This window comes from Manis pentadactyla, chromosome 4 (assembly GCF_030020395.1).
Source record: "Manis pentadactyla isolate mManPen7 chromosome 4, mManPen7.hap1, whole genome shotgun sequence".
Taxonomy (NCBI): Eukaryota; Metazoa; Chordata; class Mammalia; order Pholidota; family Manidae; genus Manis; species Manis pentadactyla.
In genome coordinates this window covers 159,975,967-159,993,142 of record NC_080022.1, presented here as the reverse complement: position 1 = coordinate 159,993,142, position 17,176 = coordinate 159,975,967, and the positions used below count along the sequence as shown (strand labels likewise).

The 17,176-nt window shown below is 43.9% G+C and overlaps 1 protein-coding gene across 2 annotated transcripts in view; it reads right to left on the bottom strand.

Annotated features, from left to right (window-relative positions):
- Positions 1–2,043: 2,043 nt before the first annotated feature.
- C4H17orf67 (chromosome 4 C17orf67 homolog) overlaps positions 2,044–17,176 on the bottom strand; it is a 29,201-nt gene continuing 14,068 nt past the window's right edge. For both annotated transcript variants that reach the window (XM_036879581.2, XM_036879583.2), the window contains 2 exons: positions 4,858–4,994; positions 2,044–2,486 (listed from right to left, as the gene is read on the bottom strand). In XM_036879581.2, the coding sequence (XP_036735476.2) occupies positions 4,878–4,994 (117 nt within the window). In that variant the 3' untranslated portion in view covers positions 2,044–2,486; positions 4,858–4,877. The remainder of the gene's footprint in view (positions 2,487–4,857; positions 4,995–17,176) is intronic.

Here is a 17,176-nt window from a genome sequence, read left to right as displayed (position 1 = left end):
TGGCTTCTGTTTGCATCCTCATCCACCCCAAGTTTATCAAGTTTGGAGAAAGAACTAGGTCTGCACAGCTCAGCACTTTGCTCTCTACTGTCTTGGGAAACCAGCCTGCCTGTGAGAAGCACTCGTTCTCTGCTACCCTATTCCATGATTTTTACAAAGGCAGCCCCCACAAGAGATACCTACATTTTCCATGCCTGGCTATGACTGGGTATATCTAATTATGGGGGAAATATTAAAGAGCCCCTTATAGCCACAGATGTAATCCATATTTTCCAAAGAACCTCTTGATAAGAAAGGTGATAATTTTTACTCTATCTGACTCCTGCTTCTACTTCTCAATTTGTTCCAAACTTGGGAGAGAAGCAAAGGTCATATGTAGGAATCCTCTCAAAACTCCAAACTATTAGAATTAATAACAGATATCAGAGAGGTAAATGGATACAATCCACATATAAAGACCAATTATTCCTTTACACACTTGGATAACCGACTACATAATGTAATTTTAAGAAAATTCTAGTTACAATTTTAAAAGTCCTGCAAGTATATAAAAATAATGCTGACAAAACATATGCACAATCTTTTCAAAGAAAATGATAACATTTTAATGATGGACATTTGTAACTGGCCTAAATAAATGGACAGATAAACCATGTTCATGAATAGGATGGTTTAATAATGTAAAAGTGAAAACTCTAAGTAGGCAAGCAGCCCTCTCTAGTCTGGGCCCCTCAAATACTCTCCACATTTTCCCTAAATAAAAGGTTATAAATAAATAAAGGGAGGGAAGGAAAGAGAGAGAGAGAGAGAGAGAGAGAGAGGATGGGGGACTTTATCTTGATTCATAAATAATGTCCAAGAATTCTTAAAAAAGAGTAAGTGCTACTTTTATGAAGTGATTACTTAATAAAGGAATTATCACAATAACACTTAAACAAAGTACTATTTTTATTCTCTTTTTACAGATAAGGGACCTGAGGGCCAGAGAGGTCAATCAACTTGCCCAAGAGCACACAGCTAGTTAGCAGTAGAGCCTGGATTGGAATTCAGGCAGTCTGGCTCCAAGCCTGTATTCTGAACCACTGATCTCTGCTGCTGTCAAGTTTGCCTGTAGCACTACTGCTCTCACTCACCTGCCATCTGAGAAGCAGATGCAAGTTGGGGAAGGTGAAGTTGCAGGAGGCTCACTGTGACTGCAGATCTCCAGCCTCTTTGTCTGTGGGCCTTGGGAGAGTGTGTCCTGCGTAAGCATATCCATCATGTGTGTCAAGGGGAAGACGTTAAAAGGCTCTGAAAACTAAGTTCTGGCAATTAGTTACAGCCAAGAAAGAAAACTAATACACTAGCTAAATTCTTCCAGCTTCAGTTTTCTCATCTATAAAGTGGGAATAATAACCACATCTAAGGCATTGAGTAGGCATGATGATTAAATGAGGTACTGTATGTAAAAATCATAGTGCAGGGTTTGGCCCACAGTATGCATAAAATAAAAGTTGCTATCATCACTGTTGAGCAGCTCCATGACTTTCTCCCTAGAGAGACCCTCCACCCCCCCACCCCCACCCACTGCCCTGGGTTCCCCTGGGACAGGCCCTCCTCTGTAGCCTCGGGTGTATGGGCATCTCTCCTTACCATTTTTTGAGGATATCAGATGCTCCCTAACACTATTCAGCCCACTTTCCCTCGGCCTCCCAATTTCTGCTTCTGTTGTTCTTTGACAGTGCAATCTCTGATTCTGGGGGCTACCCGCAGGTGAGGGGCAGTCAGATACAGGAGCTACAACCCACTTGCCAAAAGAAATGCCTCCTTGGCTAGAAGACCAGGGCATATGCACCAGGTATTAAGTTATGGCTCTAGTTCCTGTCCTTGGGCAAATAATCTCTTCCCAAAAAAAGATGGCCCTTATGAAACAATGCTAGGGGTTTGTATTGTCATCCATCCAGTTATTCAAAGAAGGGTAGTTTTCTAGCATGGGATTCATGAACAGGAAGGGAACCTCTGCTTCTCTTCTTGGAGGGAAAGGAAAGGAGACACCACAGAAACCAGGTTTAGCACTGATGTTTATTAGAGCAGGAAAGGAGAGGGGAAAAACAGGTCACCAAAAGGGCGGCACGGCCCCAGGGGATGTGCGTCACTGTTCCACACAAGGCCCCCCAGAGTGCGGAGGGCAGGCCGCCTGCCACGACGACCCTTCCTGAGGACGCCAGCTCCATCCGCCCAAGTAAGGTTCTCCTGCCCACCCTTTCCAACCAGAAGGCCATGTGTGAGGGGAGCCTCTGTACTGAAAGCTATTCGTGTTAAGGAGTTAGGCAGATTAGTAAAACGAAGCGGCACATATCCATTTGCCATCAGTCCCCAAGGCAACCCTTGCCGTGCCCACGCTCACAGGCTCTGAAGACATCCACTTCCACAGTTGAGACACAAACGAAAGGAGGAGCCTCATCTTGTTCTGACAGCATCCAGGTCATTGCCTCTCAGAATGCTTGCTGGAAATAAACACAAAATTAATGTTAATATGATGAGGATGTTGAGAAAGAAGCATGGAGGAAGACAGAGGAGGAGGAGACTGGGTTGGGAGGAGGGAGAGGAGGAGGACAAAATGGCCATCAAGCTACATTCCCTGAGCACTTCCTATGGATGTGCCAGGGTAGCACGACTCTTTTCCATGCACTGACTTTTTAATTCGCAGAACAGCCATGTGAGGGAGGCACTTTTATTACTTTCATTGTACAGGTGAGGAAACTGAGAGAGAAGCTGGAAATTTTTTCCCAAGTAGACTTACAATCTGAATGCTCTCTGACTTCCAATTCCACGTTGACATATCCCTCCGGCCACTGCTTCCTTGTCTTAAGTGTCAGCGGGAGCTGCCTGGAGTGAGGCCTCTGTGGAATCCTGTGTTTTGCATGGCCAGCCCCCCAGGCCCCGGCTCACCAGCAGGGCCTACCCTACCCAGAGGCAGAGGCCCCTGTCACCGTTGGAGGGGGCTGCTGTGGGGCTCGTACGACCCAGAAACCTGCCCCTCGCCCGGCATGCCCAATGGTAATAGTGCCTCCATTGATGGAGTCATGTGCCATGGGTCAGGCTCTGGAGATCATTTACTGCCCCAATTTACAGATACAGAAATAGAAACTCAGAGAGGCTAGGTGACCCGCCTAAATGCACAGAGTGGGAACTCAGAAAGCCAAACCCAAGTCGGCTGATTCCAGAATCTGAGCACCTAACTACATCTGACCCATGAGCAACATGGGTTTGAACTGTTCGAGGTATGCTTATACATGAATTTTTTTTAATAAATATATTGGAAAATTTGAGGGGGAGAATTTTTGGAAATATGTAGTAATTTGAAAAAAGTGTTTCTTTTTTTCTAGCTTCCTTTACTGTAAGAATTCAGTATATCATACATACAACATAGAAAATACGTGTTAATCAGCTGTTTATGTTATCGGTGAGGCCTCCAGTCAACAGTAGGCTATTAGTAGTTAAGTTTGGGGGAGTCAAAAGTTATACATGGATTTTTGACTGGTTAGGGTTGGCACCCCTGACCCCAACACTGTTGAAGGTTAACCACAGTCCACAGTTCTGTTTTCTGGAAGAAGCCAAGTGATGGCTTCTGGTGCTAGAGAACAGAGGTTCCGGGTGCAGGGGGAAGACGAGGTCTGAGCTGGCACAGCACCAGGGGCTGAAAGGACCAAAGAGGGATGTCAGCCCAAACCCTGCCCCTCAAGAGCAGACCTTCAGCTCCACTCCTAGCCAGTGTTCCTCTCACTTTTGGTTAATGCCCCTCAGAGGCACCATGACCCCCCTACCTACCCCACCCCACCCCCCAACACACCCAGGCCCCAGCAGCACCAGACACACAAAATGTGCAGGATTTGGAGCTGTCCAAGGACTGATGTACCAACGACTGTCTAGCATGAGTTAGCAGCCTACTCACACTCAGTTACCTCCTCTACACAACAGGGTTGAAATGCGTGCCCTGCAACGACCCAGGGGTGTTGAGAGGCTCCAGTGAGAGGATCTCTGTGAGAGCACACTGGAAATTAGAGAGAGCAGTGCTCCAAAGGGAGGGTGCCTGTATCAATTCATAGTAGTACAAAATCAACAGCCACGAAGATGTGAGATTTCTCTTAACCACAGGTAATAAACCCCCCAATTCTATCCTGTCCTGCTTAGTCCATAAAAATTAAAGAGGAGGAATGGAACTCACTAGGCTTAACCTCTGTAGGGATTTTGCTGCTTTATCTAAGAGGATTTGGAAAGGAGGAGGGAGAGGGACACAGACAGGGAGAGAAGAAGCGAGCAGCCTCACGTGGGAACCCAAGTGCCAAGGTGGGGTGCACAGGGTGCTGGGAACGCTGAGCAGTGCAGTTCAGGTGGACCCAAAGTGTCAACCCAGGGCACAAGGGAAGACAGAAAGGGCAGGCTGAGCAGATTCCCAGCCTGGAGGGCCAAGGGAAGGCAGTAAAGAGACTGCTGATCCTGGTGATGGTGGCAACGACTGTGATGCATGTCACTGCTCGAACCCATGGATGCTGACCCCCACCCCCTAGAAAGACCCAAGTCTCAACAAGCCACACTTGCTCAGATTTGTATTCCGGAGTGACCTTTCCTGGGCAGCAAATAGGTGTTTGGGGGATTTCTCTGTGAGACTGCTGGGGTTGGGCTCCCCTGGGGCCCCCAGAGCTGCACTCAACCTGGCTGCCTCCTATCTCTCCTGCCTCACTGTTGTCACTCCCCAACCCATAACGAGCTAACCAGCTGGTTCCCTTAACATTGTGTCCTTGAAGGCCTCTGAGCCCACATATATGCTCTCCACCACTGTCTCTGTAAACAGAAGGCCTGGGAGAAGGAGCATACCGGAGGCCGGCCTGCGCCCTCTACACGGGGTGGACCACATTCCTGTCGCAGTGGGGCTTGCAGTGAGGGTTCAGCCAGTGCTCCAGGAACTGCTCCTCAGCGCGGCGCTCCAGGCCGAGCAGGTGGTGCATGTACTCCTGTCAAAACAAACCACGTAGAAGACAGGCTTTCACCAAAAGTGACAGCTGAGTGGCCTGTTGGGCCATGTTCCTGCGGTTCTGAGATGGAGCACAGCCAGGTGAGGGAGGGGAAGAGCTCGGAGGGGAGGAGCCTCTTTGTAGGAAAGATCAGTCAGACAGGCCCACTAGGTGGGCAAATCAAGAAGTCTGACAACCCTAGCACTGAGAGGGCATGCATCCGTGGAACTCCTAGACACTGCTGATGGACTGTAACATGGTACAGCTGCTTTGGAAAACAACTGGTTGCCCATAATCCAGAAATTTCACGAGGCAATTATACCCTAGAGCAGTGGTCCTAGAACATTATCAGGCTTTAGAATCACCTGGAGGGCTTGTTAAAACAGACTGCTGGGCCCCAGCCCTAGAGTTTCTGATTCAATGACCTGTAGTAAGGATCCAGAATTTGCACTTCTAGCAAGTTCCCAGCCATTGCTGATGCTGTTAGTCAGTTTGAGAATAAGAGAAACTTACATGAGGAGATGTGTATAAGAATGTTTATAGTAGCAATAAATTTATAGTAGCAGGTCACTGAACCCATACCAAACGTCCACTGACAGAAGAATGGATAAATAAATTATGGTAAGGTCATGTTGTGGAATATTATACAGCAGTGAACATAAATGGACTGTAGCTATATAAACAACATACGTGAGTCTTAGAAATAGCACATTGAATGAGAAGAGCAAGTCCAAGAATATGACATTTAGAGTGTGACACATTTTTTAAAAGCTCAAAATATGCATAACTAAATAATATATTATTATGGCTGCATGCATTTGTGATGAAATCATCTTTTTTAAAAGGCAAGAGATAACTATAAGAAAGCTGAAGTTGCTATACTATTATCAAACAAAATAGACTTTTAAACCAAAAAAAAAAAAAAAATGACACCAAGGATAGTGGAAATTTTGTAAAAACAGCCTGGAAGTTCCTCAAAATGTTAAACATAGTTATTTTAAGACCCAGCAATTGTAATTCCTAGTTACTATCCAAAAGGAACGAAAATGTATGATTGTACAAAGATGTTCAGAGTGGCATTATTTAGAATAGCCAAGAAGTAGAAACAACTCAAATGTCCATCAAGAGACAAATGAATAAATAAAATGTGGTATGTCCATACAATGGAATATTACTTAGCAACAAAAAGGAACGAAGCACTGATACATGCTACAATGTGGATGAACCTTGACGACATTACTTTAAGTGAAAGAAGACAGTCACAAAGAGCCACATACTGTGTGATTCCATTTCTATGAAATGTAGCCAGCCCTCCACACTGATCTCTCTACAACAGAAAACAACTCATTATCCAGTGCTACCCATCTCTGGGACCAGCATCTCCAACTACTCAGGGTCCGAAGCCAGAACACAGAGCGTCATCACCTCCCTCACCCTTAGACCTGACATGAGACTGTGTGTAAGGACTGAATCAGTCTCCCGAAGGGGTCTCAGAAGCACTCCCTCCATCTCTGCCTCATCTGTAGGTCAGGCCTTCATCACTGCCCACCCTCCATCCCTAACTCTGCCTTCCACCCCATGCCCCACTTCCCCCCACCATCTCTGCTCCTAAATGCTGCCCAAAGGGGACCCGTCTCTCCTCAGACCTCCACCAGCACTGCCTGCCTGGAAGAGGCAGGAGGTGACAACTAACACTGCCCCTCGGTTTGCTCTGTGGCTCTGGATGACATCCAGGATTGCTGGGGTATGCCGTTGCCAGGAGAAGGGAGCAGAGAGCACAGACCCCAACTGGTACTGATGTTAGCTGCACAGGAGCCAGCCACTGAATACGCTGAATACAGCGACCCGACAGGGGGAGGGGTGGCTGCTTCCTTGGCATGTTGTGATGTCTCCCCATCATCTCTCAGTTGCTCAGGACCTGTCCCTTATCAACATGAGTGTCGCCTCCAGGTTTAGAGTAGGCCTTCTCTTCCCCACAAGTGTTGGTCTTCAACAAAACCAGTTCAGGTGGTGAGTTTTCTGCACAGTGTTTCTCACTGAATTATCTCATATAAATGATATATAAAACAGAAAAATGATAAATCAACAGGCTGTTCCTTAAATAAGAGTGAAGTGTTACTTGTCTTGTCTTAGTTATAAACATCTCTTTGTCCCCTAATACCTGTCTGTCCATCTCCTGGTGCAAATCAGGAAGCAGCTCGTTGGCACCCCCAGACCACCAGCGTCGTCTGTCACGTGTCTGGTCATGACACACTCAACTAGTTAAGCCAGAAGCTTCGCGTGCTCATCGACTCCCTCCGCTCCCACCACCTAAGAGGCTGCTAAATCCCATGGATGTTCCTGGATCCCTTCTCTCCATCGCATGGCCTCTGCCCAGTCTCAGGCTCAGCACTCCTGCTAGATTCCTGCTCCTCCTCTGCCTGGTCCTCCCTGCCTCTTACCTTGCCTTGATCCTCTCCAAGCCATCCTTCAGCCAGGGTGAGAATTTGTGACTGTTTCATTTTGCTTTCTTTTTAATAGACTTCAGTTTTTAGAGCAGGTTTATGATCATAGCAAAATTCCCCCCACCACATGCAGCCTTCCTCCATCAACATACCCACCGAGTGTTACAATCGATGAACCTACATTGACACAGGATCATCACCCAAAGTCCATAGCTTGCATTAGAGTTCATTCTTCATGTTGTACATTCTGTGGGTTTGGACAAATGTATGACAACATGAATCCACCATTCTAGAATCATACAAGTATTTTCACTGCCCTGCTCTGCCTATTCATCCCTCTTTCTGGCAACCCCTGGGAACCACTGCTCTTTTTACTGTCTCCACAGTTTTGCCTTTTCCAGGATGTCATATCATTGGGATCAGACAATATTCAGCCTTTTCAGATTGGCTTCTTTCACTTAGTAACATGCATTTAAAGTTCCTCCGTGTCTTTCTATGGATTGACAGCTCATTTCTTTTTAGTGCTGAATGACATTCCATTGTCCTGACGTACCACAGTTAATTTTATCCATTCACCTACTGAAGGACATCTTCGTTGCATCTGAGTTTGGGCAATTATGAATCAAGTTGCTGTAAATGTGCGGGCATTTATGTAGATTTAAGTTTCCCCTCCTTTGGGTCAATACCAAGGAGCACAATTGCTGGGCTGTATGGTTAAGAGTATGTTTAGTTTCATCAGATGGCAAACCATCTTCCAAGGTGGCCACATTGCATTCCCACCAGCAGGGAATGAGGGTTCCTGTTGCTCCACATCCTCGCCAGTATTCGATGCTGTCAGTGTTCTGGATCTTGGCCATTCTAATGGGAATGTAGTGGTATCTCATTGTCATTTTAATTTGCTCCCCGATGACATCCTATGTGGAGCATCTTTTCACTTGTATACATGCTATCTGTAGATATTTGGTGAAGTGTCTGTTCAGGTGTTTTGCCAGGGTGAGTTTTTAAAATATAAAAAATTAAAAATCGCTACTTTTGTTTCATTTGGTTTATAATAGTGATACATATGACCACTTAAAAGCATGTAAAAATAAAGAATGTGAAGAATCCCTCTTGCTGTTTTTGTCTCTTTAGCCTGTTGCAAAGTGTTTTGTTTTGTTTTTTTAAATTTACCTTTTTAAAAAAAAAATCCACCTTCTAGTTGTTTCCTTACAAGAATACTTGAATGGCTCCCACTGGGCTCAGGAGAAAGTTCTAGCTCCTCAGAGTGGTTTGTGGGGCACTCTGTGATCTGGCCTCGCCCTCCCTCGGGCCTCTTCTCTCACCATCAGCCCCCTTGAGCTTTGCTGTCCATCTTTCCCTGGCTAGCCACGTTTTCCCTTCTCTCTGAGCTTGTCTCTCTGCCTGGACACCCCATGCTTTCTCTCTTCTCTGTCTCACTCGTACCTGACTTTTGAGGCCTCAGCTTAAATGTTACTTCCTCCAGGAAGCCTTCTTAAATTCCCTGTGGCCCCAGAGCTCCCTTGCAGCTCCCTACAACATAGCCCTGGTCACTCTGACAGTGCCCTTTCCCTGAGAGCAGGGATTTAATTGGCCTGGACCATAGTTTTTAGCAGAGTGGCCTTGTGAATAAATAGCCTCACGTAATGGTATGTGAACTTGCTTCTCCCCAAAAGGGAGTAGATGGAGATAGGAATGATTTGTAACTTGGAGAGTGTATACTGTTGACATGTCCCTGAAAAAACTACAGGTACAGTAACTATGGAATGTGAACTATTGCAAAGTAGGCATGAAACAGATCCATATAAACACCTTTAGGTAACCCAACGTAGCATGCCATTAATCAGAGAAGGGACATTTCACCTTGAGAAAGAGTAGTCATATCCGGTAACATTTGTACAAGATTAAATTATCTTGGCATGTGTAGATATAAAAATACTAAATTATGAAAACCGTCCTATGGTTTTGATAAAGGTTTAACAATGGGTCCAATTTAGAACTTTAAGTTTTACAGTTTCTAGAAAATCTTCTAGGAAGTCTGCGTCCTATATTAAATATAGCTATTAAAGTTTTTTAAATGACTGTGCAAAGGAATGAATTATGAGGTGTCCAATTTTCCCGAAATACTTTTCCTCTCCCCTAGGACCCATGCAGCTTGACTTTGTTTTGGTTATCCTTGTTGTTTTCATTTAACTCATCAAAATGCACCCCATGTCCTGGACAGGGAGACTCTGGGGCAGCCAGGGCAGGGATGGATGGTGAGAGGCTCCTCTGGGACCCAACAGTGATTCCCTGGCAGCTTGTGGGACACATTTGTGAGTTTTGGGCTGAATCCTGCCCTGCCTTGCCCTGTCCTGTCCAAGGCATCTTCAGGCAGAAGAATAGTCATTGGGAGGAACAGGAAGGACGCGTGGAGTCTTGTAAATAAGAAACAAAGACTTCCCAGCACATAGCTTTGCTTATTCAACTGCTCGATGCAAGCAGCTCACCAAAGGAAACCCATAGTATCATCTTGCCTGCCTGCTTACCAGGCGGTGTGGTGGAGAGACTGGGTCCGGGTCAGGTGGGTTCAAATCCAGACCCTGTCAATATTGCTTTATGTCTCCACCTCAGTTTGTCCATCTGCAGGGTGGGGATGGCACAGCATTTATTCTGTTGGGTTGCCAGAATTAATGATACAATGATACAGTCAAGGCCTGTGCAAATGTGTGGTCTCCACGTGCCCCTCTAAATCCTTTCCTTCTCCCCTCCCTCACTGGGCCCTGTGTAGCAAGAGGCTGACTCAGCTAAGGTGCAGCCACAGACTCCCTCACCTGGTGCTTGCAATTAGGTTTAATGCAGGAAGCACCAGTCGGGATTAGAGGTAGAGAGAGAGACCCTGGCTTCATCCTGAGGAGTCTCAGCAGGCAGCATCCCTCTTCAGAAAGCCACAGCTCCCAGAGGGCTGCCCTTCTCTACCCCTTCATGCCTAGGGCTATTAGCCTGGATCCTTATCATCTCTTGCTGGTTGACCTGAATCCTGCCCACACTTTTGCCAAAAGTCTCTTTATCAAGCTCTCCTCGGTTAATTGTGGTTACTAGTAGACAAAACAGATCTGAGCAAGCCTAGAGGTGTGGACAGAGCATATCTCCTAGGAACTGGTTCACATGAAACTTTCAATAAATGTTTGTTGAATGAAAGACTAAGGCAGCAGTCCTCAAAGTATGGTTTGTGCTCCCCTCTGGGGTCCGTGAATTCAACACTGTTTTTTAAAATAACAGACATGATTTGCCTTTCCACTGTGTGCTCTGGTGATCACACTGATGCCTTAGCTGGAGTCAAGGCAGTGGTGCCCACTACCCTGGAGTCATTGTATCCTTCAGCATCATGCATTCACAGTTTTAAAAAATAAAATATAAAACATTCTTAAAATGCCAGTTTCACTAAAGAATGCCCTGGGGCAGCAGTGGAAGGGGCCCCAGCCGGAAGCGAGCAGGCAGCTTGTCAGCGGCATGATCACGCACGGTGGTGTTGTCAAGGAAAAGCACTTGGGTGAGGCTGGGGTTGAGGACTGAACAGGCTGTGGTTTATGTGCAGTTCTTGCAGACATCTTCTTTAAAATGAAGGAAGTGAGCTTGTCCCTTCAAGGAAAACAACCGGCAGTACTAGTTACTCGATGATAAAATTCAAACTCTCAAGGGGAAATTAGAATTTTGGAAAACTTGTATTTTCTCTCGTGAGCCTAACAACTACCCAATACTTAAAGACTTTTCTGATGAGATCAGTAGTGATACCGTGTCATCACGTATATACAGCATTTATACACCTCTTATAAACATATGCTCATTTGCACCCATACTCATTTAAACCCTGTTCTGTTCAGCCAAACATCCAACTGGTCTTTTGATGGCAGTGATCAAAACCAAGGTATACCTACAATGAGGCTTAGTGTTTGGCACATAGTAGGACCTCAATAAACCTCCCTGGAGAAATGTACAAACAAGTGAATGAATAAATGAAATGACTGTTCTTTCTCTATAATCCTACTAAATCCTCCTTGGGAGGTTCCTTGACATCTCTGTCAATGTGCTCATTTCAATGGCTCAGGCCAAATGTACATAAAAAGTACCAAAAAGGAATATATATTTTACACCCTTAAATAGCAGCTGAAATCATCTTTGAAAAAAAACAACTGAAACAGACGCACACGTAGAGAAAGAAATGAGCCCTGGTTTCCATGACATTTCACTATTTATTTAAAATGTTAAGAAAACGAATATGCCACAAAGGACCAACAAGCAATCATTAGTCAAAGACGAAAAGCCGAGTTGCAAATCTGCTGAAACCCACAAATTCAACAATCACGTTGGCTGAGTTAGAAATGACCCGGCATTAATGTTAATCTCAAATGTTCCTGGATTGAGAAAGGGTAGATGGAAAATAAGTTTTAATTTTTGTAGATTCCTTTCTTCAAGGGGAAAAACAATTAAAGCAAAATGAAAACCAATATCTATGTTCCATGTCCAGTGCCAACTGTAATGATTTAAGTAAATAATTTCTCAGTAATTAGAGTGGCAATTGGAAGTAGTCCTTTATTATGCACAAGAGTGGTGGGACGATAAAATTTAATACCCACTGGAACCTGATCTAAGCTGAGAATCATAAAGTAGACAGTTAATTTATCAAGACAGGAACGTTTTTCAAAATAGCAAAATCCTTCCTGTGACATTTGTATGGAATTAAAGGTTCATCAACATTTGAATGAATTATCTTGCTCCTTAGTAAAAGCGAAGTAATCACGTAGGCGGAAGGGGGACTCGGGACTTAACCACCTTGGGACAGCAAAAAGCTTAGCCCTAAAGGAAGGCAGATCAGCGATGTGCACAGTTTACATCTGTCACTCCAAAATGGTATTTGAGATTATAAGGAACTAAAGAATAATGGAGTTACTACCTATATTTGTCAAGGGGTTAAGCATGAAAGCATATTTTATAAAGACAACTTACAATAAAGCTAATGTGATTTATACTTGCCCAACAAGAACATTCCTTAAAGGAAGACAGGCCAAAATGGAAAACATATTCCCAGGACACGCAAGGGTTTACGAATACAATCACAAAAGACATAATTTTAGATTGGATGTCATCTTTTTAAAGAATTTTCATGGTTCACCCCAGCAGCTGGCAAATCATTTCTTCCCTAAAGTATGGGATGATTAGAAGAAATTTAATGAATTTAAGTGAGGCAATAAAACAGATTTCTTTGAAATAACTTCCAGGTTCTACAGCAGAGTTAAGTCCTACAAAATTTCTCTCTTGGAGAGAAGCAAAGAAAGGAGTGGAAATAAGTACAATGAGCATTTATTTAGTGAAATGTTAAATACTGTCCTTGGTGCTGGAGACCTAGAAGTGAAAGAAATAGTCCATCTGTCTGCATGAGCAGCTTAGAGCCATCCAATAGGAGTGATTCTTTTTGAAAAGCCAAAAATAGTAATCTTCTTAGATATAAACATGAGCAACTTCTTCATGAACATATCTCCCCAGGCAAAGGAAACAAAAGCAGAAACAAACAACTGGGACTATATCAAGCTGAAAAGGTTCCGTACAGCAAAGGACATCATCAATAAAACAAAAAGACATCCTACAGTATGGGAGAATATATTCATAAATGACAGATCTGATAAAGGGTTGACATCCAAAATATATAAAGAGCTCACGTACCTCAACACCCAAAAAGCAAATAACCCGCTTAACAAATGGGAAGAGGATATGAAGAGATCGTTCTCCAAAGAAGAAATTCAGATGGCCAACAGGCACATGAAAAGATGCTCCACATCGCTAATCATCAGAAAAATGCAAATTAAAACCACAATGAGATATCACCTCACACCAGTAAGGATGGCCAACATCCAAAAGACAGATAACAACAAATGTTGGCGAGGTTGTGGAGAAAGGGGAACCCTCCTACACTGCTGGTAGGAATGTAAATTAGCTCAATGATGGTAGAAAGCAGTAGGAGGTTCCTCAAAAAATTCAAAATAGAAATACCAATTGACCCAGGCATTCCACTACTAGGAATTTACCCTAAGAATGCAGCAGCCCAGTTTGAAAAAGACATATGCACCCCTATGTTTATCGCAGCACTGTTTACAATAGCCAAGAAATGGAAGCAACCTAAGTGTCCATCAGTAGATGAATGGATAAAGAAGATGTGGTACATGTACACAATGGAATATTATTCAGCCACAAGAAGAAAACAAATCCTACCATTTGCAACAACATGGATGGAGCTAGAGGGTATTATGCTCAGTGAAATAAGCCAGGCAGAGAAAGACAAGTATCAAATGATTTCACTCATCTGTGGAGTACAAGAAGAAAGAAAAACTGAAGGAACAAAACAGCAGCAGACTCACAGAACCCAAGAATGGACTAACAGTTACCAAAGGGAAAGGGACTGGGGAGGATGGGTGGGAAGGGAAGGACAAGGGGGAAAAAGGAGCATTACCATTAGCAGACATAATGTAGGGGGTGGTGCACGGGGAGGGCTGTACAACACAGAGAAGACAAGTAGTGATTCTATAGCATCTTACTATGTGGATGGACAGTGACTGTAATGGGCTTTGTGGTGGGGACTTGATGATGGGGGGAGTCTAGTAACCATAATGTTGCTCATGTAATTGTAGACTAATGATACAAAAAAAAATAGTAATCTTGTGAGTGCTGTGTGAGAGGGGTGCTCTAATTCATGTTGGGAGGGTCAACAAGGAGGCCTCTCTAAAAAGGCATCACTGAAGGTAAATCTCTACTAAGAGAAATAAAGAGGAAACAAGTACAAAGTCAGGTGCTCTAAGAGAAGAACTTCAAACATACCATCATTCCAGACAACCTGGTCCTCCTGACAGGTTTCTATGCCAGTGAATGTCACCAAGTTGTCCATACAGACATGTACAAGTCATTTTTGATCCCTGTTCCTCCCTCACTGCACCCACTCCTCCTGCCCCAGAAATGGCCAACTATTCTCTGATTTAAGGTACCATAACTGTACTCCCATCATATCTTTACCTTAAAACCTCTGCTGGAACATTCTTTTGGAGGAAAACAGCATACATTGCTAAAAAAAAAAAACCTTTTTGGAAAGCAGTTTGATGACATATGCTTTAAAAGCTTTAAAAATATTCATATCCTTAAATCCGGTAATCTGTTCTCTGGGAATATAACCTTAGCAAATATTTCAAGATACTAAAAGCTCTTTAAGAACAAAAATGTTCAGTGTTGTTTATAATAGAAACAATAGTGGAAATGATCCAATTATCCAACAAAAGAGGGTAATTCAGTGTCATTATGGTTGTAGTAACATGGGGAAATGTGGATGTTGTAATATTAAGGGGGAAATCAGGATACAAAATTACAGGTGAAGTATGAACACTCTTTTAAATATATATATATATGTACACAGATTAGAAAGATCCCTCATTCAAAAAGACACATGCACTCCTATGTTTATTGCCGCACTATTTGCAATTGAGAAGGCAGGGAAGCAACCTAAGTGTCCATCAGTAGATGAATGGATAAATAAGATATAGTATATATACACAATGGAATATTATTCAGCTGTAAAAAGAAAAGAAATCCTGCCATTTGAAACAACATGGATGGATCTAGAGGGTATTATGCTCAGTGAAGTAAGTCAGGAGGAAAAGGACAAATACCATATGATTTCACTTACTTGTGGAGTATAAGAACAAAGCAAATAGAGTGAACAAAACATCAGTAGACTCAAAGACTCTGAGAAGGGACTGGTGGTTACCAAGGGGGAGGGGCTGGGACAGGTGGGTGAGGGTGAGATAAAGAGCACAATAAATCCCAGTCACAGTGTAAGCTGATCACAGGGAATGGTAGTACAGCACAGAGAATATACTCAGTATTTCTGTGACATCTTTCTACATTGGTAGATGGTGGCTGCACTAGAGGAGGTGAGAATTTAATAATAAGGGTGGCTGTTGAACCACTTTGTTGTACATTTGAAGCCAACATAAGACTATATATCAAAAATACTTCAATTAAAAAGAGAGACAAGGATTAAAGATGGCATGAGAGGTGAGACAGAGGCTTCCTCCTAAAACTGCATATTATAAGAAAATATAATTAATACAACTAATCCTGAAAGAGCACCAGGAAAGACGACTATGCCAGACTGCATACACCTGGAGAAAAGAGCAGACCTCACGGAACAGCGTAACATACCAAAGCTGTGGCCCAGCAAGACCCAAGCCCTTCCCCCACTGCAGCTCACCAGTAGGAGGAAGAGAAACAGAGCAGGGAGGGAGTGGAGGCCTGGGACTGCTGAATACCTAACTCTGGAGATCTGCTCTAGGAGCACAAACCTACATTTCATGGTGCTTGCATGATACTCTTATGATTGGAAATTTGGGTTGGAAAGCTAAGACAGGCAGAATTCCTGGAGAGACTGAGATTCCAGCTGCTTGTGGAAAGTAGGGATTCATATCCAGCTGCTCTGGGACAAAAGAAAGGTGGACAGTCTGAGAGACTTCCTAACAAGGAAGCCCTTAGCAAGAGGGCTGCTAAAGGGGCAAGGATTGCACAGAGCTTACTGCTCAGGAGAAAGAACAGGTAAACAAAATTGTCCAGGTGCACTCTGCCCAGCAGGTTGGGAGCTTTCACGATCTTCAGGTGCTCCAGCTCCCTAACTGGCTACACAGCTCCAAGGAACCCCTCTGTGATAGTCAGCCTACTGTGCCTTTCTCCGGGCCAACCCCACCTGGCTCACAAACAGGGAAACCCTACCCTGGTGTTAGGCCAGCCAAAGGGAAGATCTATCTACAGCAGCTACAAACACAAAGCATAGAGGCTTATACCTGTGTGCTCGGACAACTGGTTCAGGCAGTGGAGACAGACATAGCAGCCGGGAAGCAGGAAACAGCTCTTTCCTTCCCCCAGGCACCAATACCACTCCCCTCCAACCCCCAACATTGCCTCAGGGGCTGAGCAGCTCCAGAGAGTAGAGCTTCTGGACACTAGAGGGCACCATATACAAATATAAAATGCCAAAGGAATCTGGTTCAAAGTAAAATTATTAATACAACTCCTGAGAAAGACCACATCAACCTCATGAATCTTCCTGAAAGGGAGTTCAAAATAAAAATCATTAACATGCTCATGGAGGTATGGAAAGATATTCAAGAACTCAGGAATGAATTGCAGCTAGAGATCCAATCATTGAAGAGCACAATGGAGGGTATTAAAAGCAGATTAGATATGGTGGAGAAGACAGTAAATGAAATAGAAACTAGAGAAGAGGAATACAAAGAAGCTGAGACACAGAGAGAAAAAACTATCTCTAAGAATGAAAAAACATTGAGAGAACTGTGTGAACGATCCAAACGGAACAATATTGACATTATAGGGGTACCAGAAGAAGAAGAGAGAGAAAAAGGGATAGAAAATGTCTTTGAGAAGGTAATTGCTGAAAACTTCCCCAGTCTGGGGAGGAGATAATCTCTCAGGCCATGGAGATCCACAGATCTCCCAACACAAGGGACCCAAGGAAGACAACACCAAGATATATAGTAAAGAGAATGGCAAAGATCAAGGGTAAGGACAGACTACTAAAAGCAGACAGAGACAGAAATAAGATCACATACAAAGGAAAGCCCATCAGGCTACCATCAAACTTCTCAGCAGAAACCTTACAGGCCAGAAGGGAGTGGCATGACATATTTAATGCAATGCAGCAGAAGGGCC